We start from the raw sequence: 23,361 nt of genomic DNA, 5'->3' as shown, positions 1-23,361 counted from the left end.
TATTTATTTTTAGAGAAAGCAGTTATTAGTTTAATCTTAAGATTTCATGAATTAAAGTTTTATTTTAAATAGGAAAAATTGATAAGTTGAAACAATTTAGAATTATTGAGAAAATAAAAAAAAGGGGAGAAATTCAGTGCTCCCTCGCTGCTTGCTTACTGCTTCGCGTGGATCAAATTCCTAATAACATACTGCAGAATTCCACCGTGATCGAAATATGCCAGTTCCACCTGCACATTACAAACAACCACCCAAACTTTAGCTTTCCACATCATGGAAATGCCAGCCTCGGTTGTTCGAGTCATTCAACCACGGTTCGGGGAAAGTACCTCTGTGTCGAATCTTAGAACGCAACCGAATGACTTTCCAGTGTCTGTCACCACCGTCACGTTCTGACCAGGTCTGATTTCACTCACGTTGCTTGGAAGATCGATGGTGTAACGCTCGTGCCCGGTCAACCCGAGAGACTCGGCATCTTCCCCTGCCTTGAAACATAGAGGAATAACGCCCATACCGACCAAGTTGCTGCGGTGTATACGCTCAAAGCTCTTTGCTATAACTGCTTTTACACCCTGGGAGTGATATCGAAAAACACTAAACAATCCAGTAACTGTTGTAGAGTTGATCTATACTAATGCAAAAAGAATAATACATACCAGAAGCATTGGCCCCTTGGCAGCCCAATCTCGTGAGCTTCCGCTACCGTACTCGGCACCAGCCAGAATGATCGTATCGTGCCCCTCGCTCTTGTACCTCTGTTAACGAACATATAATCAGGACGAGAATGGAGAATCTATGCCAGTGTTCACAGGCCAATCTCGAAAAGGAAAATTTATTCATATCGATACCGAGAAGATATTACCATTGCAGCATCGAAAACAGAAAGTTTCTCCCCACTGGGGATGTGGATGGTCTTGGGTCCAACTTCCCCCTTCAACAGTTTATTGACTATACGAATGTTGGCGAAAGTGCCACGTGCCATAATCTCGTCATTCCCACGGCGACTGCCATAAGAGTTGAAATCTCGTCTATCGACCCCACGTTCGAGAAGGTACTTAGCAGCAGGACTGTCTTTATGGATGCTACCAGCAGGTGAGATATGATCAGTAGTAATACTATCACCAAAATTGAGCAAGCAGAACGCGTTCTTAACTCCGTGAGGCCCCGGAGGCGACATGCTCATATCCTTGAAATAAGGAGGCTCATGGATGTATGTCGAGGCCGAGTCCCAGGAGTATAGTGTTCCTTCTGGAACCGATAACTGGTTCCAGGTTACATTTCCTTCTGTGATCGCTTGGTATGTGGCCCGAAACATGTCAGGCAGCACGTTCGAATGTACAACCTAGCGGAGCGGTAAATAAGTTACAACTACAACTACGCAAAAACTCGACTGCGAAAAAGAACTTCAAAGTAAAGCAGCTTACTTCAGCAACTTCTTCGCTGGTTGGCCAAATGTCCCTAAAGAATACTTTCTTTCCATCCTTTCCCACCCCAATTGGTTCACTTTCAAAATCAATATCCACCTGCAAAATAGTCTCTCAGTTACGTTTTTGACAAGTTATCTCACATCGGTTGAGGAGGCGAACGAAACATTCTTTATAAATGTGTAGAAACCTCTCCCTAGCATACGCGTTTTAAAAATCTCGAGGAAAGCCCAAAAAAGACAATATCTGTTAGTGATGAGCTTGGGCTATTACAAATGGTATCAAAGTCAAGCACTAGGCGATGTGCCAACGAAGGGGGTGGACATGAAGTAATGTGCTAGCAAGGACGCTGGGCCCTGAAGGGAAGTGGATTGAGGAGTCCCCCATCAATTGGAGAAGGGAATAAGGGTCGAGGCCAACGAGGACGCTGGGCCCCGAAGGAAGGTGGATTGTGAGATCCCACATCGGTTGAGGAGGAGAACGAAGCATTCTTTATAAGGGTGTGGAAACCTCTCATTAGCATACGCGTTATAAAAACCTTGAGGGGAAACTCGAAAGGGAAAGCCAAAGAGGATAATATCTGCTAGCGGTGGGCTTAGGCTGTTACATCTACCGTCTTTTTCCAATACAAAAGAGAGGGGGAGAGTTGTAGAAGGTACTTACAGTGCCAGCAAGAGCATAGGCAACCACAAGAGGAGGAGAAGCAAGGTAGTTGGCCCTCGTTAACGGATGCACACGACCCTCAAAATTTCTATTTCCCGACAGTACAGCTGCAGCAACTACGTCTGGACATTCAAATATCATCAACAAAGTGGTTAGTATAATACCCGAAAACAGTATCCACAATCCACCTACTGCAACGGTTACCATTTTCGGTTATCGCCGAAGCAACGGATTCATCAATATCTCCTGAATTTCCAATACATGTGGTACATCCATACCCAACTATATTGAATCCTAGCTGATTAAGATACTTTTGCAAGCCACTGCAGATGAAAAAGTGTAGTCACATACGGTATACGAGTAATCTCTCTCTCGAAGAAAGTAAATATAATACCTCTGTGCCAAATATTTGGTCACGACCCCCGAGCCGGGAGCAAGACTAGTTTTAATCCAGGGCTTAACCTGATTAAGGAGGTCGAAATGAAACGAGTTACTATGAGTTCAACATTGAGAGAAAGGAATCATATTAATAGTGGGTGAAAGCAAAAATCTAACCTCTAGCCCAAGCTCACAAGCTTTCTTAGCCACCAATGCAGCTCCAAGCATAACACTTGGGTTCGAGGTATTCGTGCAGCTGGTGATAGCTGCAATTACGACATCCCCGTGCCGAAGCTGGGCTGGGGATCCATGAAAACTGAACTCTGCAACCTTGGCTTGAGCTTCTTTTGGTATGGCAAACCCCTAAATCATCATTATATTAGTATAAAAAGATTGGAGAAAATCTCTCCCTAACAGACGTATTTTAAAACCGTGAGGCTCACAACGATACGTAATGGGCCAAAACAGACAATATCAAGAACCAACGACGCCGAGATAAACATCCTTCACCTTGAATCCAACTCTATTGTCGAGGCATGCATGCCAATCTGCTTTCATTTCTTTTAAGGGAACTCGATCGTGTGGTCTGCAAAATCGAGAGGAAGAATATACGTTTAAATAATGCTAGATTAATATTCTCAATCATACACAAGTAGTTCTAGTATAACTTAAACTACCTTTTTGGACCTGATATGCACGGTTCAACGTCCGAAAGGTTCAGCTCGATATGAGAGGAGTACACTCGTTCAACTTGAGGCTGCGTTAAGTAAAATCTAACTCAGACATGAAAAGGTTCTAATATCGAGCGATTTAGTGCTCGTAAGGTGCGCGAATGACAAAAAGTAAACGAGGATATTTCATATTCACCTCGCTGTAGTCCACGAACATCTTGTTAGCTCGCAGATACGATTCTATCATAGAAATCTAAATGATAATTCCCAAGTTAACACAATGAACAAAAGCAAACATGAAGAACGTCAGTACGAGCGTTTACTAACCGTTTCATCTTTTCTTCCGGTCAGTTTTAGATACTGCAAGGTGACATGGTCCACAGGAAAGAACCCCATTGTTGCACCGTACTCGGGAGACATGTTGGCAATTGTGGCACGGTCGGCCAAAGATAGTTCGCTCATACCTTCCCCTGCAAGGACCATAATCCCATTAATCTCTTATAATAACTATTTTCAGGCACGTTCGTTACACGTTTTCATTTCTTGTATCGTTATATGCTTCGGAAGTTCGATTCGGCTTACCATAAAACTCCACAAACTTGCCAACAACACCATGATTCCTGAGCATTTGAGTTACAGTCAAAACCAAGTCCGTAGCTGTTACACCATTTCTCAGCTTTCCAACTAATTTAAAACCAACGACCCCGGGCAAGACCATGCTCATGGGCTAAAATCGAGGAGAAAAACGAAAGACGAACGAAGTCAAACGTTTGCCAGCAAGATAACAAAAGTATAAGAACAAGTACAATTTCTCTACCTGTCCAAGCATTGCAGCTTCTGCTTCTATCCCACCGACACCCCAACCAGCAACACCCAATCCATCGATCATCGTCGTGTGTGAATCGGTTCCCACGACACTATCAGGATAAAGAACGCCATTTGTGTTGAACACTACTCGGCCAAGGTACTCTAGATTAACCTGAAACATGATAACATTATTTCATCATCGCTATCGACAATCCTGCATGCTAAAGCCTTATAAGACGTCTATATGTTTACCTGGTGAACTATACCAGATCCTGGTGGTACGACAAGCATGTTATGGAACGCACTCGATCCCCATTTCAGAAAACCGAACCTCTCTCTGTTTCGTTGAAACTCGAGTTCCATGTTTGCTTTTACTGCATTTTCTGTTTTCGCTACGTCAACCTGAACCGAGTGGTCAATGACAAGATCTACTGGAACCTGCACTCATCGTATTCATACGCCATAACTCAGTGTTCAACCGTTCGAGTATCAGCTAGAATCGAGTACGATCGACAAATGTACAGAATTAAGTTGCTAACTGCTCACCAATGGATTAATCTTGTTCGAATCACCACCGAGCCTGTTCATCGCATCTCGCATGCAAGCAAGATCAACAACAGCAGGCACACCAGTAAAATCCTAAATGAACACAATTTTCACACATCAAAATCAGAACACAAATCCATGACAAACTTTCAGAAACAAAATGCTGACCTGAAGCAACACTCTAGCAGGTTTGAATGGAATTTCAACCAGTTTGGGAGCGGTGTTCTCCCAGTCAATAATCTTCTCGACATCGTTCGCCTTAACCGCAAACTCATCGCAGTTTCGAATGGCCGATTCAAGAAGTATCCGAATCGAATATGGCAGCCTCTCTGCCAAAGAAACATCCATCCAACAATCAAAATTTCAACCTATTATACTCAAAGCATAGAGAATCAAGTAAAGCTTTCAACGAATCCCAGAAAAGTTGTGGAAAGAAAAGATCCGATTCAATGATTCGAAAGGGAAAAGTCACAACAACAAAGACATTCAAAGTTCATATGAATCAAACAAACAGTACAAAAAAAGCAAGAACACTCACCGATTCTAGGATCGTTCAGAGCAGGCAAGCTATAGTACTTTCCAAACACACCCCCTTCAGGATTCTCAAGAGTCTTCAAAATGCTATTGAAAGGGTTTTGAATCGCTGTAAAAAAACCCAACAAATCCAAAATCAGAGATAGAAAAACAAAGGAGGCCCCAAATGAAACCGAAAGCAAGCCACAAAAAAGAAAGATCGATTTGAATCGAATAGTAAGTACCCATTGATGCGATGGATGAGAAGCTCCACAAGCAAAGAGAGTTGAATCAACTAAGAAACCAAGACAGGGAGGGAGGGAGAGAGAGACAATGTCGAAGGCGGCGCAAGAAATGGTGGAATATTATACGTAGCGGTTAGCCATTTTATATGTCTCTATGGGCCTCCGGGTATCGCTGAGGGGCAAACATCAGTCACAAGTGAGCAGTCGACGCCTCTCTCAAATCTCAACTACCCAAGTCGCAGTAGATTTCGTGCACTTTGTCAGTTCTTGCTAATTTCATCAATCTCGATGCATTTTCTTGGATTAATTGATCGAGATCTGTGTTCTTCCTACAGTTGCTCCAGATTTTAACATGGGTTTGCGTTTGATTTACTTTTCACCAGCATCATTATGCATTTTGAAGCCAATTTTTCGTCATTGTTCTTGATGGGAAACTGGGGTTTCTAGAAATAAAGCGTTGATTTCTGAATCGACTATTAACATATTTGTTAAAGGAATGTTGAGGAAATTGAAAAATCCATGAAGAACCCAAGAGCCGTCATTTTCTATACCAGCAATGAACAAAGGCAATCGCTTTCAAATTCAGAGATTGAGGAATCTGCCAGCGAGGGCGGCTGTTGGTACGATATTTAGTTTTAATATTGATTGGCGGCTTTTGGCCAAACCTAGATTTGATATCCTCTTTGTGCCTTCTTCTTCTTCCATGACGTTTGGGCCGCGTGTCAGTGTCAATATCAATGTAGTCGATCATTTTCTCGGACCAATTATTGATCATCACTTTAGTAAGCTATTACCTTAGGCGGTGTGTCAATACCAATGTGGCCGATCATTCTCTCGAACCAATTATCGATCATCACTTTGGTAAGCTATTACCTCACCTACTAGCTAATCAGATGTGAGCCCTGCATTAGGCGGATTTCTCTTTTTGCTCCTCTGTGTACGGTGTATTAGCAATTGTTTCCTGTTGTTATTTCCCTCCGAAAGGTTGGTTTTACGTGTTACTTATCTGTCCGCCACTAGAAATACCATTTTCCGCCCGATTTACATGGGTGTTTATGGATTGAATTGGATCATATTGAGACATGTTTTAGTCTCAATTTAATTGTTCAGACTACAATTTTTTCAAATGTGCAACTCTGGTTAAATAACAAACTCAACCATAAATATTGAATTTGGTATGGGGTTCGAAATTTGATGGGTCCCATCGAACCATTTGTCTAGCTAGAGCTAGAGGACGCTCACTTCAACAAGAGGAAACATCTTAGCCAGAAATCGACAGACCCGAAGAGGTCGATGGGGTTTGAATTTTCTGAAAGCCTAATGAGCATTGAAGGTATCAGATTCGGGAAGCTTTGAATCGGGATGGATAGTTTTGCGTTCGAGAGAGAAAGCTTAAATAGTCGGAGAATAATAGTATTTCTATCGACATCGATCAAACGAGTACCGGACAGCATCTGTCCGAGACTGAACGATGAACAAAATAGAGTACTTCTGCTTGGATTAAGCTCTATTTTCCTGGTTCTTTCATTTACTTCTGCTCAAACTGTTGGAAACTACATAGAGTACTTGCCGTGTTAAATGTTAAACTACGCATTAAAAAACTAGGAACGTACATAACAGCTACAAGAAGAGTCTATCAGCTTCATCAGATTGTGTTAAGTTATGCAGGTGGAGCACAAAGAGCTAGAGACTTTTTTGGTAAGATAACGCCCCTCCCTCTCAAAGACGTAGTCGGGCCTCGGACCGAGCTTGCTCTGCTCACGAGATTCGAGTCGAGAAATACAACTATGACTGTGATGTCATCGTGAAAATGACGGCGGATACCTCGGTCGATGTCCTTCAAATCTGAATATCGCATTTCTCGCTTCTTAGCTGCATCCTGCATAGCAGCTTTTACCAATCTCTTAGCACTTCCCTGCATGAACAAAAGTAGTCATTTCAAATTTGGCGTTTTCGTTCATCTTTAGTTTTTCATCACCTCCTTGTATGAGCAAACAATCGAAGGAGCACGTAGTTTAGTAGGATTTAGACGTTAACATGTCCCTCGTGAACCGATAATACTTACATGATGTGGGTGAGTTCGAATAATATCCACAGCCTGCTGATTGCTAAGGTGCTCCCACAGACCATCAGAGGCAAATATGATGAATTGATCTTGTGGTCGAAGTTCATGCATCGATATTGATGGTTCACAGCTCAATATTGGCCGATTGAACGGTTCGCGAAGCCTAAACTTCGAATACAAGGGCTCCCTGTTGAATTCAGCCTTCTTTAGATATGCATCGCCTATAGATCTGGAAACCTGCAACGAATCCGAAATGCGAACAACAAAATGCTCAAAACGCCTCATTCCATAATGTCACGCAAACTCGACATATATAGCTCAGTATCCTACAAGTTGTACCTGCATTAAGCCTTTTACTCGCCATACATTATGCTTCAAAACTACTATATGCGAGTCATCTGGGTGCAAAGACTGCATCTCCCTTCTGACAGCTTCTATGCTCACATTATGCTCGGCTGATAGCTGAACAGCAACGACCTCCTCGGTCGCCTGAACGAGCCTTCCCAGTACGGCACGGGAATCGCCAAGATTGGCTATGTAAAGGGTGCCACCACAGATCACACCAACCAGACAGCATGAACCAACAGCTGCAATTTGGGGATTCATCTGCCATTGTTTAGCCACTAACGAAATAAACCCTTCCTCTGTAGCTTGAAATGCTTTCTTTATCACATCAGATGACATTGATTGTTGTTCTGTGGTGAACCCTGCATTTTGAAATGAAATGTTCAGCAGATACTCAAAAACATAATTACAAAGAGTTCTTCATTTGGTTTAGAGTTCTTACTTTTCAAATGCTGGAAAAGATTGTCATATATGTAATTTGATGCTTCAGGTCCACCATGACCATCATAGACACCAATAAACGTTCCGAACGGCCCGGATTCGAGCAAGCTCAATGGACCCGATTCGATCTGGCTCTGATCCTCAAGCAAGTTATTAGCCTGGACAACAGCCATTGAAAATTCACCATTCATGTGATGTCCAAGATCTTTGTACCATAGTAGGCCTTCACGACGGCCTGCCGAATCCGAATTGCTGTGTACGATATTGTCCGAGGATGGCAACCAGCAAGCCCTCAGAAGGTTCATCAAGCTGGATAACATCCCTCATTTCATCAGCTCCACCCTCTTAACTCCACATTCAGAAAAGATCACAACACCCTTCTATCTAAAAGCTCCCACCAGCCGTCTTTCCCAGCAAACTAAACAAAACAAAAAGAAGAACAGAAATCACTCACAATTCGAAGCAGCAAAACCCCTAAATCTGATGAATGTTTCCTGTAATTTCATATATTTCAGTCAACTAACTCGATGAACTACAATAAATCCACAATAGAACAGAAACCTAGCATCTCTAATGCCTCAAATTCAAATTCAAAACAGAGAAAGAAACAAAAAACTCGCATAATCCGTTGACTTCATATCGAAATTAACAAAAGGGCTACAGCAATACACAATCAAATACTCAAATTCATAAAAACTAAATGACAAAGATGATTGAAAAGAGTAACACGAACTCACTCAGAAACTAGGCTATTCGATCAGGTCGGTCAGATACTGAATAACCACCAAATGAAAACGATGATCTAAAAGGGACAGAGCAATACCCGTGGGTTCGAAAAGCGATAGAACCACGGATCGATCAAACAAGAACAGTACGCAAAAGCGGTTTCAAATTTATCTTCTGCTCCCTTTCTAGGGCACAACGAAAATTGAAGAAGAAGAAGAAGAAGAAGAAAAGCCCGTCAATCCGTGAGATGAAATGAAAGGGGAATTGAAATAGTTTGGTGGTTGGTTCTACCTGGCGTGGCACCAAGAACACGTCTAAGAGAAAACCAACAGCGATGGCGGAAAGGCATCAATACACAAGGGATTTCAATGGGCTCCATAAATATAAACCAGAGACACAGAAAGTGGATGCAAACGAGAGGCATAGAATAGAATAGAACCATATCATTGATCGTCGCCCATTATATTATTATTTTGCTTCAAATTTTATTTTATTTTATTTTATTTTTGGAAAATAAAAAATGAAATTATTAATTAATTAATTCCATATAAATTGAAATTTATGTGGAGTAAATCAATTTTAATTGAAAAGGAGAAGATATTATTGAAGGGAGGTGAGAAAAGGAGAGGTAATGAATACGTGGCAATCTTGGTTGAGTCATTGATAAAGAGCTCCCTCCCCTCGTGCTTGTTTATCCTCTTATGACTTTTTTCTCTACACACGTGTCAACTCATTTAAGAGTCAACCTTGCCACGTGTTCCCTCTTTTTGTATCTCTAACTGCCTCCCCTTCTTTATTCAAATCATCGCTATATATCCACGTACTCAATTTAAAATTTAAAATTTAAAATTTAAAAATGACGTCACCTTTTAAATTCAAATGTATTTTTAAAAAAATTAATACAAACACAACAGCAAATTTGAGTATTTTGAATAAACTCTTTATAAGATTATTTATTTAAATTTCTACTCACTCTTAGGTAAATAAAATTATTGACCTATGCTCTTTGTTCGAATGAATAGTAAATATTTACTTACTCTTTAGGAATAGTAAATAAAATTGATTATTTAATTACTCCACAGTTATTGACCTACACTCAAGTCCTAGTCTTGCTTATTTGGGTCGGTTGAAAGGGACGTCAACCAATTGAGTGGGTAAGAATGTCACGGTCATGCATATCCAAAGCATGTTGTCAATGGCCGCATGACAGATGTCCCAGTCTTGCTTGTCCAGGACGTGTTGTCCATAGTTGCATGCCTGTTCCAAACCCCTTTTACATGCTTTCATCCTAGATAGGTCTTTACCATTACATATTGGGTCAGTGTGAGGGTGTATGACCGTTCACCAAAATCATGTCTACCCCTGCAAGGGCTAAAATGCCCCCAAAATGTACTACAGGGGACATGATTAGCTGTCAACTTCTCCCTACCTGTCATATGCAGTAAGTATAACAGTTGTTGTTCCATTTTACTTACATTCCCATGTAACACCAATTTCAATTTCTCAAATCTTTCTTTCAAAACTCTCCTTCTAACGGTGAATATTTTGAATAGAATCAGTTAGATTTTCTGTTAGGTTTAGGAATTGGTTAGTATATTTGATATATTTTATCTTATTTTCAGATTTGGTTAGTAAAATATTTTATGGACTTAGTAGCTTTTGTTATATTTAAAAGTTGTTAACATTAATGAATATTGGATTTTAGATCCTACTTTGACTTTCGATCTCCTTATGTTTATACACTCTCAATCGGTCTCACTTATGTTTATACACTCTCAATTCCCACCTCTATTTCTTATTCTTAACCTGATATCAGAGCATCATTCATAGAAAAGATCATATTTTTTATACAGAAGTAATCCAAACAACCAGAATTATAATAAAATTTATTATTTAAATTTCTAAAACACGGTAAAAGACATAAAATCAAAGTGTCATTGTTTTTTCGTCGTTTCTTGGTACGGTCGTGCTTGTTTTCAATTGATTTCTTTACGTTTTCATGCTCTTTACGACATTAGTGTATTCAAGTTCGGTGTTTTTTTTCTGGAATAAATTATTTTAAAGTAAAAAAAAAACAAAAAATATAAGAACAAAAATAGTATTTTAAAATAAGTGAGTGAGATGTTGACTTTAAATATAGGAAGATCCAAAGAGTTTATGTTGTATATGGGGAGAAAATGTGGGTTGACCAAATAATTGTAGGGAGAGGAGAAGAAGTAGGAGGAAATCAAATAAACTCAGGTTTGTAATCACTGTGTTGCCCAAGTAGGACCAAATCACAAAGAGAAAAACACTACAACCGCTCTTGGCCAAGTGATCACTGTCTTTCCTTGTATCTCTCCAACATGTGGCTTATCAATTTCTTTAACCTATCATAAATCAATAGCTACCTATGTTCGATCATCATACTCAACTTGCTATCGTTCTCTTTTCACTTGTGATACTCGTACGATAAGAACAAGAACAAGAACAAGAACAAGAACAAGATGAAGAAGATGCATCACATACCAGCTAAAAGCAATCTCGTTGATTCAAGTCCTGAAACTGACCATAATGCCCCCCCTCTTTGCCCTAAGCCCCGCCGCCTCCGTCCCGCCATCCCTAGTTTCCTCGCCCCGTTTCGATGCGCCCATCGCATTCATAGGTCATTCTCGATAAAATTTTATGTTCTGACTTTATATGTTGATATTCTTCAAGCGTATGTATGGCTTAATTTACTCTTGTCTTTCACCAGCCAATCTAGTAGTGATCCGAGAAGTGCAATCCTCAATATCATTGCGGGAAAGGTAAGGAAGTTGATTTCTCGGTTTCTCGATTCCTCGATTCCCTGATTTGTGAATGAGTTATGAGAAAACTATGAATGTTTGTGTTTGTAGGGTGTTGAAGGGAGAGATTGTTTGTGCTTGAATTGTTACCCGTCGTGTTATTCGGGATCTCCGCCAGGAAGAACAGGGAATCCGCTGGTTCAAGACGTGTATTTTCTTCATCAAGTGGAGATTCAATCGCCATTTTCGAGAACCTAAGCTCTCTTAGAAGTTCAGTTTGACCTCTGTTTCCCCCCACGTGAACGAAAGAACAAAGACGTCATTGAAGAAGTGAACAGGGATATACTGGTTGTTGTTTTATGTAGCTTTGTTAGTGAGTTTACTTACTTGTACAATCTTGATTTTCTTCAATTGTGCATCTTCGTAATTGTAAATACAAACACGATACTTTTTGTTTCAAGATTTAAATTTTTTTATTTTATTTAGACAGCACAAATTTCGAATTCAAATTAATAATGTTAAAATTGACCGATTCAATTCTATGATAATAGATTTCATGCTTTTAATTTGATGGGACATGTAACCGCCCGACATTCCCTTGCATCCCCTATGACATGGTCACCTTACTTACTCCTCACTTCTAAAAGTGAACACGGTCCCCACAAACCACATACAGAGTTCTTCCAACATGTTTTGTCTTAGTTCATGTAACTGAGTTATAAAAAAAAAAAAAAAAATGCACTTTATTGATATAAGTGATGAATTTCAATTCTTTTAAGTCTTTATTAGTCATTGTATCAGTTCATTTATGTATTCTTCATTTACTGAGTGTCACAAAGTTATTAAAAATTAAAAATTAATTCATAAAATTGTTAAGAATAGTCTTTAGCTATCCCGGAATAGAAATAGTTCACTGACATCGCAACATATCACTGTTTCCAAACACATGGGAAGCAGACGGAGGGTTGACCTGTTTGGTCAACAAAAAAAAATCCGTTCCAAAAAGAAAAAAGGAAAAATAAAAATGAATTTGAAAAAGCGCGCTTCTAACTTCCTCAACTGTCGAATAAAAACAAAGTGGGTCCCATTTCCACCTGCCAATTCGTCCCCTCTCCCGATTTCACTTCCACGCCAAGAGAACGAGATCTCTCTTCTCTTGGAACCCTAATTTCTCTCTGTTTGTTCTTCAGTAATGCGTTTCTTATACTGTATCTTTCTCTTCTTTCTTCTGATTTGTGCTTTTCGGAGCTCTCATGGCCGCATCTTTAGCTTCAAGATGCACCACCGGTTCTCCGAACAGGTCAAGAAGTGGTCCGGTGTTTCTGGAAAGTTGTCTCTCCCTGATTCTTGGCCGGCTAAAGGAAGCATTGAGTATTACTCTCAACTGGCCTTACGTGATCGCTACTTCCGTGGCCGGAGGCTATCCGAATTTGATGGACCGCTGGCTTTCTCCGATGGGAATTCGAGTTTTCGGATTAGCTCGTTGGGATTGTACGGTAGCCTTTTTTTTTTTTTTTTTTTTTTTTTTTTTTTTTTTTTTTTTTTTTTTTTTTTTTTTTTTTTTTTTTTTTTTTTNAGTCTGCATTATACTACCGTACAATTAGGAACTCCAGGAATGAAGTTTATGGTGGCACTTGACACTGGAAGTGATCTGTTTTGGGTACCTTGTGACTGTAGTAGATGCGCGCCCACGGAGGGCTCTCCTTATGCTTCTGTATGCTTTTCGTCACTTTCTTTGGATTATTATGTTTTCTACGTTATTGATTCTTATTTTTCTTGCTTCTGAAATTTTTGCTAGTTTTCTTGGTGTAAAATTCATTGATTATTTTTAAGTTCAGATTCTTCAGAATGATCCCGAATTTTTAACTCATATTGCTGGTTTCTGATGTTTGCCTGTGAGAGTTCTAGCTTCTACTCAGATGAATAATCAAACCATACACCATTCAAACTCGTAATCTTCTTAGTTTCATTTCTTTCCCTTTCTGTACCTTCTCCATTGAAACGGTGGTTTAAGAAATTTATGACAAGTGGTGTACTAATAAATAAAAGAAAAAAATGACAGTATACATCTCCTGTCAGTTACTGAATTTACTGATGGTTTCTGTATGTTCAGAATGAGATACCTAGCTTCGGAAGTTAACTCTTCATCTTTTCAATTGTGCGATCATGCAGGATTTTGAGTTGAGTATATACAGCCCCAAAGAGTCGTCAACGAGCAAAACTGTTCCTTGCAACAACAGTTTATGTGCCCAACGTGATCAATGCATAAAGGCCTTTGGCAATTGTCCATATATTGTCTCCTATGTATCAGCCGAAACATCAACTAGTGGTATATTGATAGAGGATATTCTACACTTGAAAACAGAATATAAGCATTCTGAACCTATCCAGGCATACATCACATTTGGGTCAGTATATGCTAATGCTAAGCTTAACTTGATTAGGGACCTTATTACCGGGCAACTCTTTTATGCAAACTGTTCTTATCTGCTTATGTGGTTGCCCTGCCTTTATCCGTCTGTGCAGCTGTGGGCAGGTACAGAGTGGCTCATTTCTTGATGTTGCAGCTCCCAATGGCTTGTTTGGGCTCGGTATGGAGCAAATATCAGTTCCTAGCATATTGTCAAGAGAAGGTTTTATGGCAAATTCTTTCTCTATGTGCTTTAGCGACGATGGAGTTGGAAGGATCAATTTTGGAGACAAGGGTAGTTCAGAGCAAGAAGAAACCCCATTTAACCTAAACCAATTACAGTAAGTGTAGTTTTGGAGTTGCCAAATATCAATATTTCATGGGTTCAACGTCATATTTCTCTATTCATCAAGTTAATGGCATTTCTATTTCAATTTCAGCCCAACCTATAATATCACAGTTACTCACATTCAAGTAGGCACTAATCTGATTGATGTGGATATAGCTGCTCTTTTTGACTCTGGAACATCTTTTACGTACTTCACTGATCCGATCTACTCCAAGCTTTCAGAAAGTGTGAGCACTTCAGTTCATAAATATTTGACATTTATCCATTATAATTGGATTAATTTTGTATTGTATGGAACTTATTTCCATTCTCTTTTAGTTTCATGAACAAACAAGAGATGAACGCCATCCCCCTAATCCAAGGATACCTTTTGAATATTGTTATTACATGAGGTCGTGTGCTGAACCTATATGTGTTTATTTTAATCTCAATTCTACATTTATGAACCTTTATTGTTGACCTCTTTATGAAGGCAGTCCAGATGCAAATGCTTCCCTGATGCCTAATCTTAGTTTAACCATGAAAGGTGGAAGTTCCTTTCCTGTCTTTGATCCGATTATTGTCATCTCCACTCAGGTAGTCTGCTGTTTATGTGGTGTTGTTTTTACTGTTTCCTTGAGCCTCAATATTTTCCTTCAAATTTGCAGAATGAACTCATTTATTGCCTGGCCGTGGTCAAGAGTGCTGAACTGGATATAATTGGACGTAAGTAGATTATGCTGCGATTGAGCATATTTGCATTAAAATGACTTTCATCTTGGTTCAATAGCAATGGTATTGAAAGCTGGGAAAATAATTACCGGAAATTATGGTGATTTGCTGTCAATCAGTCAATCCATTTTCCATCCAGCTCTTACCTTTCTGGCGACATAATTACTCATGCTTCAACTATTGATCTTTAAGCAGAGAACTTCATGACTGGCTACCGTATCGTATTTGACCGGGAAAAGCTTGTCTTAGGCTGGAGGAAGTTTGATTGTAAGTTATGCGCTATTACCCACAAATGAATTATCATTCTTTTCAGTCACATTATTATAGTCAAAGAACTTTGGGCTTTTATTTCAGGTTACGACATTGAAGAACAAAATCTCTTTCCAACAAAACCAGATGTTACGACCGTTCCTCCTGCTGTTGCTGCTGGAGTAGGTAATCACTCTAGTCCAGGCTTGACAAGAGAGACGAAAATTAGTGCTCAAGTTTCAACTGAATCAGAATTCAATGGTTTCCATTCTTCTCTTTTGACTTGCTTCAGATTTTTCATTATATTGTTTTTTTTACTATAGACATTCAATGTTCACCGTTTGCTGACCCATCTGGTAACCTCCATGTATGGACATCTGTGATGTCTTTATATCCTGGTGTTATCTTAAATTGATAGAGCCCCATTTAAACTGTGGATTATAGTTCAAGCCACTCTACCAGAAATCAGTATTCCAAATTATGTAGATTTTGTTGATTGATTGATACACCATAAATAGATTGAGAGGTCGTCCAATGTCTTACCACTTTTATATCCCATTTATCCATATATTGCTGACTGCCGTTGAAATAATAGTGTTGAAGAGCTACTTCTTTGTTCAACCACTGCGCAATTTTCATTTCCGCCATTTATCTAAGTAGCAGGATTGCTTTTTTATTTTATTATATTTTATAACAAGAAATGCAATTTCATTAGTCTGTGAAACATGCAAAGCTTTGCATAAGGTCTCTAGTTGAGGCATATAGATTTAAGACAATGATTTAAACGAAGGTACAGAGACTATAATTTCCTGCAATTGATCAAAGTTTTCTTTTCTTGTTCAAAAGTCTTTTGTTCCTTTTTATCCATAACTTCCAAAACGCCGCAAACTATTTCAAAAGGCTTATGAGAAGCCATTCCCATTCCTACGTATCGGTATACCCTACAGAGAGTTGACTGTTAAAGATACTAACCATTTATTCCCGTGGTCAGAAGCAGCCGGACAGATTAGGAATAGATGATGTCGACCCACTTGAAAGTAATCGAAAAGCAGCACAAGTTAGGACTAAAAGAGGTATACAGGTTGCTTCTTTTCACCGTATCATCCAATGTTAATGTCTCCTAAGTAGAGAGCCCATAGGCACGCTATACATTGCTTAGGAATAGATGCCTTCCACAAGATCTTGCACCCTAGCTGGCTGGATGACTTGACACTGTGAGAGAGATGCAAACAAGGATTTGTTTTAGAAAATATAATTTTATTCAAGAGACCCAGTCCTCGCATTGAAGTTTAGAGAGAAGTTGTGAAGATCATGAATCATGGACCAACGCTACATCCAGTTTCAATCTGGAAGCTTTCTAGTGTATAACTGCAAACATTCTTAACTGAATAGCCCAGGAAAGTGAGTATCAAGTTTTTCAGATATTAAATCAAGAACAGTGAGAGCTGGGGGAAGCAAAAATGGGGGGAACCAGTATCCCTTTTCTGACAACATATCTACTCACTATGACTTGTTTTGTAAGTGGCTAGTAACTACTTGTAGACGGATTAGGCAGGCATCTACATATGCATCTATCAGGACATTGCTTAATGATAATTGATTGATCTGCTTTTGTTTGATCATAACCTGAAGTCTGAAAGACAGTAGTGAACAAATTTCATCTCGGGCGCTTTGAAAGGAACTGATCAAGAGATCTGATGCAGCGAGCCTTGAAGGTTTTCGTGGTTGTCATGTCTAGAGGTATTATTATTGAAATGAGCTGTTGCATTAATTTTCTTTTCTCCATCTCTATTCTTCTTTCTAGTGCATATTCTATTGTCTTTAGAAGTTATATTATATCATTTAAGTTGAAATGATAATGCAAGCTTAACTTAGACTAATTCTTGCCCAGCTCATCTTAGAAGTCTGACTTTTATAGTTCATGTGAAGCCAATCATCTACATTGACAATTAGCACCAATAAATTATCCTAATTATTCTGTTGGACTTTTTCTCTTAGGTTTCAAATATCTTCTTTTTTCTTGTCTGAAAGCCTCTATTTCCTTGGCATCTCGCACGTCTTTGAGTTCCACCAATAGAATATGCCTATATTTTCTTTCATTGGTAGGTGCTTCTTTCAAATCTATTATGCCTCCTTAAAAGAGAATTATAGGTTGTGGAGGTCAAACTATTAGATTTAACACCAAGTTGTGATGAGAGTTGAGGAAAAATTAAGCTGGATTTTAAACTTGTTTGATTGGGTCACTGCTGAAGATTATGTTTTTTTTTTTTTTTTTTTTTTTTTTTTTTTTTTTTTTTTTTTTTTTTTNTTTTTTTTTTTTGTTTGTTAAATCCTCGGATTATACTTGAAACTTGTAGTTGAAGGACCTATTCGAAACTTTTTAAAGTAACCATGCTAACCAAATTTGAAGTTTCATGGACCTATTTCCAGAATTTGTCACTCTCTCTCTCTCTATCTCCAAGCCTATGTGATGTAATATTTCTTCTCTATTTGAATTTGAAGGATAATTTAATTAATGTGCAACTTCCATTGCACTTGCCATTTTTTTTAGTTGACTTGGTTTTAGAATCTGAAGCTTTTGTAATAGAAATCCCATTGCATTTGCTTTGCATGGAAGACTTTGATGATCCAATAGCGGCGGGTCGTCGGATTATAGCGTATGATTAGGAAATCCATTCTTTTTTAAATTTAAAATTCAATAGCGTATGAGTTTGTTATACCTTTCCCATTGTTCTTTCGTATATTTTTTTGCTTCCCCTTCACATTTTCAGCTAAACTAAGCTTGTATTCTCCCCCTCAGTTTATCCATAGACCAATTCATAGCCGTTTAATCTTTACTTTGTGTGTGTCTGTCTTATATGTGTATATATATATGTGTGTGTCTGTCTTATATGTATGCATGTATATATATATATGTGTGTATGTATATAAAGATAGACTTATTATAAGTCAATCATATTTGAATTGCCTATGATATTTATATCAAGTTCATTGTACGTTGAATTATAAATTTTATCCTATGGAAGTTAAATTTTAATCCTTTTATATTGATGGTTTGATAGAATTTGATCAAATTATAGAGTAATTTTACATTATAGGGACCCATTTATAATTTTAATGATTATTGTAATAGTTTGCTTCAAATGATGAGATAGGATTGGTTCAAACTTTACTCATCAATTCATTTTATTTTATAATATTGTAATGAAGCGTTGAAATTGGCTAAGGCCAAGATGAGGAAGCTTGGGTGGAAATTGCTGAATGTCCAACTACATGCCAAGTTGTAACTTGTAATTAGCATATTTTTAATTTTATTTTATATAATTAAAACAGCTTAGCTTAAATTATAAGCTTAGTTCCGTAATAGTTTTTATAGGGTTTTATTAAAATTTAGGGACTAATTATAAAATTTAAAATTATAAAAACTAAATTCTAATTTTTTTCAAAATTATATAATATTTGCATATTCTTATGTCAACGGTCTTCACCAACTGTTTCTGGACATCCCTTTTCCGTGCCACTCTTCGCTCGTAAACCCACCACTGTACTTTTTCTCTTTTGCAGTCATGTCCTTTTCTTCTCTGTATTTCCCTTTTAGACCTCAAAATGAATTCATAATATAATGAATTCATAAGATATATTCTAAATTTATTTGTTTGTCCGATAATTGAATATTGAAATATTAATTTTAAAATGATAACAAGTTGGCACGCATTGCATTACTTTTGTATATATTATATTTCCAAACAATTTGTTATTACTTTTTTTTAAAACTATTAAATATAATTAAAATTAAACTATAAGTTCGTAGTGCAATTTATATTAAATAAAAAAAATTTAAGACTATTTTTTAAAAATTGGAAAATTACAAATTTAGTTATTTTGTCCTTGGACTTTAAAATGTATAAAAAAATTTAACAAAACTTATAATTTAATTTTGGAAGCTAATTAATGTGAACTTCACGTTTCAAAATGAGTCTTCAATAGTAAATGCCTTGTATTCTTGATAAAGATGTTAGAGTTTGAAACTCATTCACGAATAATAATAATAAGCTTTAGATATTTGAAAATAAAATTATTTTTAATATATTTAAGTAATAATTAACAAGTAGTTTTTTCTTAAAATGAAAATTTGAAATGTCTTGTACCCATATTTATTGTATTAAAAAAATAAAATATTTAAATTAAAAACAAAGAAAGAAAAATTTCTAGCTCTTTTTTCTTATTTTGTAACACAATTATATTTACAACTCTATATTTAGGAAAGCTAGATTGATTAAATTATTATATTTTTCTTTAAAAGGTCAGAAATTAAAATTCTTTAAAAAATTTATAATTTGAGTGACGATTGGGCAGGTTTATGAATTATGAAACTTCCCGCCCACTTTTTTTATTTATGAATTCTTCAGGGACCATATCTGTAAATTCCAAAAATATATATTAATACATTAATAATATTTTTTATTTCCGGCATGAAGGGAAATGTTTTGACTTCTCTCAGCAGAGAGACCACAATTTCATCATCTTCTGAACTTCAACGCCTCTCTCTCTCTCTCTCTCTCTCTCTCTCTCATCCTGCTCATTTTCTTCATCCTTGAATCCGTCAAAGCTTCCTATCCCATTCGATTCTATTTAAACTCTTTTCAAATCCTTCCATGTCTTCATCACTTTCCCGGGAAATTTCTGGTTACTCTAATCGGCGTCCATGGCGTGGACTTTCAGTTCCGGCGTCCAAATGTTACTGGTTCTTTCTGTTTACCTACTCGCCTGCGGGCTCAGAAACGGCGAGGCGGCTTCGTTTAAGTTCAATATTCACCATCGATTTTCGGAATCGATAAAGGGAATTCTCACATCTGAAGGCTTACCGGAGAAACACACCCCTGCCTATTATGCCACTATGGTCCATCGCGATAGGTTAGTTCGCGGCCGGCGACTTGCCTCCAGCAACGGCGATACGAAGCTGACGTTCGCCTATGGCAACGAAACGTTCTACATCGAAAATTTGGGATAGTAATGCTCCTTGCTTTCTCGCTTCATTTCCCTAATTGCTTCTCTCGATTTCGATTTTTGAGTGTTTGTGATTTTCTGTTGTTCTGACTTTAAACGTTATCGATTGCCTAATTGATCCGTTTTGTTTGTTTCTGATTGGGGCTTTTCAGTTTGTACTACGCCAATATATCTGTAGGATCGCCGTCGTTAGATTTCTTAGTGGCATTGGACACTGGAAGCGATTTGCTCTGGTTACCTTGTGAATGCCGTAGTTGTTTAACTTATTTGAACACAACAGATGGTGGGAAGGTATTTTCTCGTTCTGATTTACTTAGTTGATGCTCTGATGATATCAATTGGTTGATTTATTTTTTGTTCATCTTTCAACAGTTTGCGTTGAATCATTATAGTCCAGATGATTCAACAACGAGCGCACCTGTTCCCTGCAGCAACTCTTTGTGCGAGCTTTCAAACCAGTGCACTTCGAACACAAATACTTGCCCTTACGAAATTAATTACCTCTCTGCCAATACCTCATCCACTGGCTACTTGGTACAGGACGTCTTGCATTTGGCCACTGATGATTTAAAACTCGACCCTGTCGAAGCCAAGATTACTTTTGGGTGAGTTATGCTGCATATCGTTCTGTTTCTAATCCTCTATACTATATTTTCCTAACAGTCACGATCCTTTACAATGGTATGTTATAATGTTGTCCATTTTGAACATAAGCTTTCGTTGTTTTACTTTGCTTCCCCAAAAGACCTCGTACCAATATAGAGATAGCGTTCCTTACTTATAAACCCACGAACAACTCCTTAATTAGCCAATGTGAGACTCCCAACCAACGATCCTCAACAATACTCCTCTGGAACAAAGTAGTACACCATAGAGCATTCCCTGAAGCCTATGTAGCACTCAAACAGGCTTCCCTTAATCGAGGCTTGATTCCTTTCTCCAGAGCCCTCAAACAAAGTACACCTTTTGTTCAACGTTTGAGTCACTTTTGGCTAAATTTTTTATGCTTTTGTTAATATAAGAAAGTAGTCACGAACAAAATTAATAGTATGTATCCTTAGCCAAGAGATTAGAAGTTTAAATCTCCGCTATCTAGATGGTGCTGTTGTTCTTGGAATTTTAATGATCTTTGGGCAGTTTGTTATGGATTTCATAGTCAACATAATCATCTTAGAGAAAGCATCTGCAATTTGGTGTGTTGTTGGTTGAATGTGATTGTTCATGGCAGGTGCGGTACGGTTCAGACTGGTGTATTTCAAAGAGGTGCAGCTCCCAATGGTCTTATTGGGCTTGGCATGGACAGGATATCAGTTCCAAGCTTATTAGCAAACCAAGGGCTTAGCACAGATTCATTCTCCATGTGTTTCGGGATTGATGGTATTGGGAGAATCGATTTTGGAGACTCAGGCACCCCAGGCCAAAGAGAAACACCCTTCAATACCATGGCCAACTAGTAAGAACTCGTCATTTCTTCACCATATATTCAAAATCTGACCTTCATTTCTCTTGGGGACTCTGGTTTTTCCAACTGGCTTGTGTTGTTCATTCTTGCAGTCCATCCTACAATGTCACCGTCACTGAGATAATTGTGGGAGGAAAAGCCAACAATGTCGAATTCACCGCAATTTTCGACTCCGGTACCTCGTTTACCTACTTGAATGAACCAGCTTACTCCATTATTTCTAAGCAAGTAAGCTTATCTGCAGTTTCAACTCTTGGGAAGTGGCATATGGTTTCATGGGATCTCTTGTATTTATACATGGCTATTGTGCAGATGAATGCAGGAATGAAACTAAAGCGCTTTACAACAGATCCCGATTTCCCATTTGAGTACTGCTATGAACTTCCGTAAGTAGCTAACAAGGAAGATAATGAAACCATTTAATTATCTTTCAAAAGATTTTGGTATTCTGATTCATACTCGGTCTATATGCAGTGCTAACGACAAAGTTGAACGTCCGATTCTGAATTTTACGATGATGGGTGGGGACGATTTTGTCCCCTTGGATCTGTTCATTGGTTTTCCTATTGATGTGAGTACTCTGAACAGTTATCCAATGAGTGCTTTGGATTTTCTGGCTCTCTCACTCGTTTATGCAATCTTTGAAGCTGATTTTGATCTGTTTTTTCTGTTATTTTTTTGGAATTCAGGATACTACACATGCAGTTTGTCTAACCCTTATCAAAAGCAACGATATTAATCTAATTGGACGTGAGATCCCCTGGCTCTGCATCTAATTTATATTGTCTTGTTCTAGTACTAGTGGTTTTTTAATTTTCAAGGTTGGAAGAATCGCTTATGATCCCATGAACTTTCTTTTTCTTGCAGAAAACTTCATGACTGGTTACCGTATTATCTTCGATCGTGAAAAGATGGTGTTGGGATGGAGTCCTTCAGACTGTGAGTATTTCTTGACCTGAAAATTTCCTTTTTTTTTTTTTTTTTTTTTTTTTTTTTTTTTNTTTTTTTTTTTTTTTTTTTTTTTTTTGCATTGTCAGTGAAGCTTGTTTCTTAAATCCAGGTTACGACAGTGACGCCGGCACTCCCTCCGGTGACACCCCTCCGGCGGACTCCCCTCCGGCCAAAGACTCCCCCCCGGCCGACGACTCTCCCCCGGCCGAGGACTCTCCCCCAGCCGAGGACTCTCCCCCGGCCGAAGACTCTCCGCCAGCAGAAGACTCTCCCCCCACCGACGATTCTCCATCGCCACCTTCTGCCCCCGGAGGAAGCACCGGTTTGCCGAAAATTGGGGGTGATGCAACGCGGTTGAATCCATTGACCTCTGTGTTTGTCGCCGTTCTTGCAATTTTGGCTGTTGTTTGACTTTGATTATTATTCTCTGGGTTTCGTTCTGATTTGTTTGGTGTATTTTTATTTTTTCTTGAAGCCATAATTTAAGAAGGAAACAGTTTTACTGCTTCCACTTGTTTGTATTTTGTAAATCAGTGTTATTCAAAATTTATTACAAATTTGCAGGTCGGTAAAATTCTGAACTATCTACTAAAGTCCTGAATTGCAAGTATTTCAATTAATCACTCAATTTGA

The 23,361-nt window shown here is 38.3% G+C and overlaps 5 protein-coding genes across 9 annotated transcripts; 3 read left to right on the top strand and 2 right to left on the bottom strand.

Annotated features, from left to right (window-relative positions):
- Positions 1-42: 42 nt before the first annotated feature.
- LOC111782002 (aconitate hydratase-like) lies at positions 43-5,815 on the bottom strand. Its single transcript, XM_023662757.1, has 20 exons — positions 5,248-5,815; positions 5,028-5,132; positions 4,658-4,818; positions 4,490-4,582; positions 4,196-4,381; positions 3,954-4,115; positions 3,719-3,863; positions 3,464-3,606; positions 3,333-3,389; positions 3,143-3,222; positions 2,976-3,051; positions 2,643-2,828; positions 2,482-2,549; positions 2,292-2,410; positions 2,088-2,209; positions 1,425-1,523; positions 863-1,342; positions 657-755; positions 330-572; positions 43-230 (listed from the first exon to the last, which is right to left on the bottom strand). The coding sequence occupies exons 1-20, from the start codon at positions 5,249-5,251 to the stop codon at positions 156-158; spliced, it is 2,703 nt and encodes a 900-aa protein (XP_023518525.1). The 5' UTR covers positions 5,252-5,815; the 3' UTR covers positions 43-155.
- A 904-nt stretch (positions 5,816-6,719) lies between these two features.
- On the bottom strand, positions 6,720-9,261 carry LOC111782097 (probable protein phosphatase 2C 60). Of its 5 annotated transcripts, none has more exons than XM_023662886.1 (6): positions 9,116-9,261; positions 8,836-9,009; positions 8,100-8,516; positions 7,652-8,019; positions 7,313-7,549; positions 6,720-7,162 (listed from the first exon to the last, which is right to left on the bottom strand). In XM_023662886.1, exons 3-6 carry the CDS (start codon positions 8,416-8,418, stop codon positions 6,908-6,910), a joined length of 1,179 nt encoding a protein of 392 aa, XP_023518654.1. In that variant the 5' UTR covers positions 8,419-8,516; positions 8,836-9,009; positions 9,116-9,261; the 3' UTR covers positions 6,720-6,907. The 5 variants fall into 5 exon arrangements, with proteins under 5 accessions (XP_023518654.1, XP_023518656.1, XP_023518655.1 ...); XM_023662888.1 differs by having other exon boundaries at positions 8,922-9,009; XM_023662887.1 differs by having other exon boundaries at positions 8,836-9,005.
- A 2,049-nt stretch (positions 9,262-11,310) lies between these two features.
- LOC111781694 lies at positions 11,311-11,934 on the top strand. Its single transcript, XM_023662381.1, has 3 exons — positions 11,311-11,468; positions 11,559-11,610; positions 11,701-11,934. Exons 1-3 carry the CDS (start codon positions 11,311-11,313, stop codon positions 11,845-11,847), a joined length of 357 nt encoding a protein of 118 aa, XP_023518149.1. The 3' UTR covers positions 11,848-11,934.
- A 765-nt stretch (positions 11,935-12,699) lies between these two features.
- Positions 12,700-15,929, top strand: LOC111781089 (aspartyl protease family protein 1-like). Its single transcript, XM_023661513.1, has 10 exons — positions 12,700-13,080; positions 13,168-13,303; positions 13,762-13,997; positions 14,116-14,340; positions 14,440-14,575; positions 14,667-14,740; positions 14,825-14,924; positions 14,996-15,053; positions 15,255-15,326; positions 15,414-15,929. The coding sequence occupies exons 1-10, from the start codon at positions 12,782-12,784 to the stop codon at positions 15,629-15,631; spliced, it is 1,554 nt and encodes a 517-aa protein (XP_023517281.1). The 5' UTR covers positions 12,700-12,781; the 3' UTR covers positions 15,632-15,929.
- A 3,864-nt stretch (positions 15,930-19,793) lies between these two features.
- LOC111781788 (aspartyl protease family protein 1-like) lies at positions 19,794-23,312 on the top strand. The gene is made up of 10 exons (XM_023662486.1): positions 19,794-20,318; positions 20,468-20,606; positions 20,688-20,920; positions 21,544-21,768; positions 21,870-22,005; positions 22,090-22,163; positions 22,252-22,348; positions 22,467-22,527; positions 22,645-22,716; positions 22,838-23,312. Exons 1-10 carry the CDS (start codon positions 20,014-20,016, stop codon positions 23,137-23,139), a joined length of 1,644 nt encoding a protein of 547 aa, XP_023518254.1. The 5' UTR covers positions 19,794-20,013; the 3' UTR covers positions 23,140-23,312.
- The last annotated feature ends 49 nt before the right edge of the window (positions 23,313-23,361 follow it).

Source organism: Cucurbita pepo, chromosome LG19 (genome assembly GCF_002806865.2).
Source record: "Cucurbita pepo subsp. pepo cultivar mu-cu-16 chromosome LG19, ASM280686v2, whole genome shotgun sequence".
Classification (NCBI taxonomy): Eukaryota; Viridiplantae; Streptophyta; class Magnoliopsida; order Cucurbitales; family Cucurbitaceae; genus Cucurbita; species Cucurbita pepo.
This window is presented reverse-complemented; position numbering and strand designations above follow the sequence as displayed.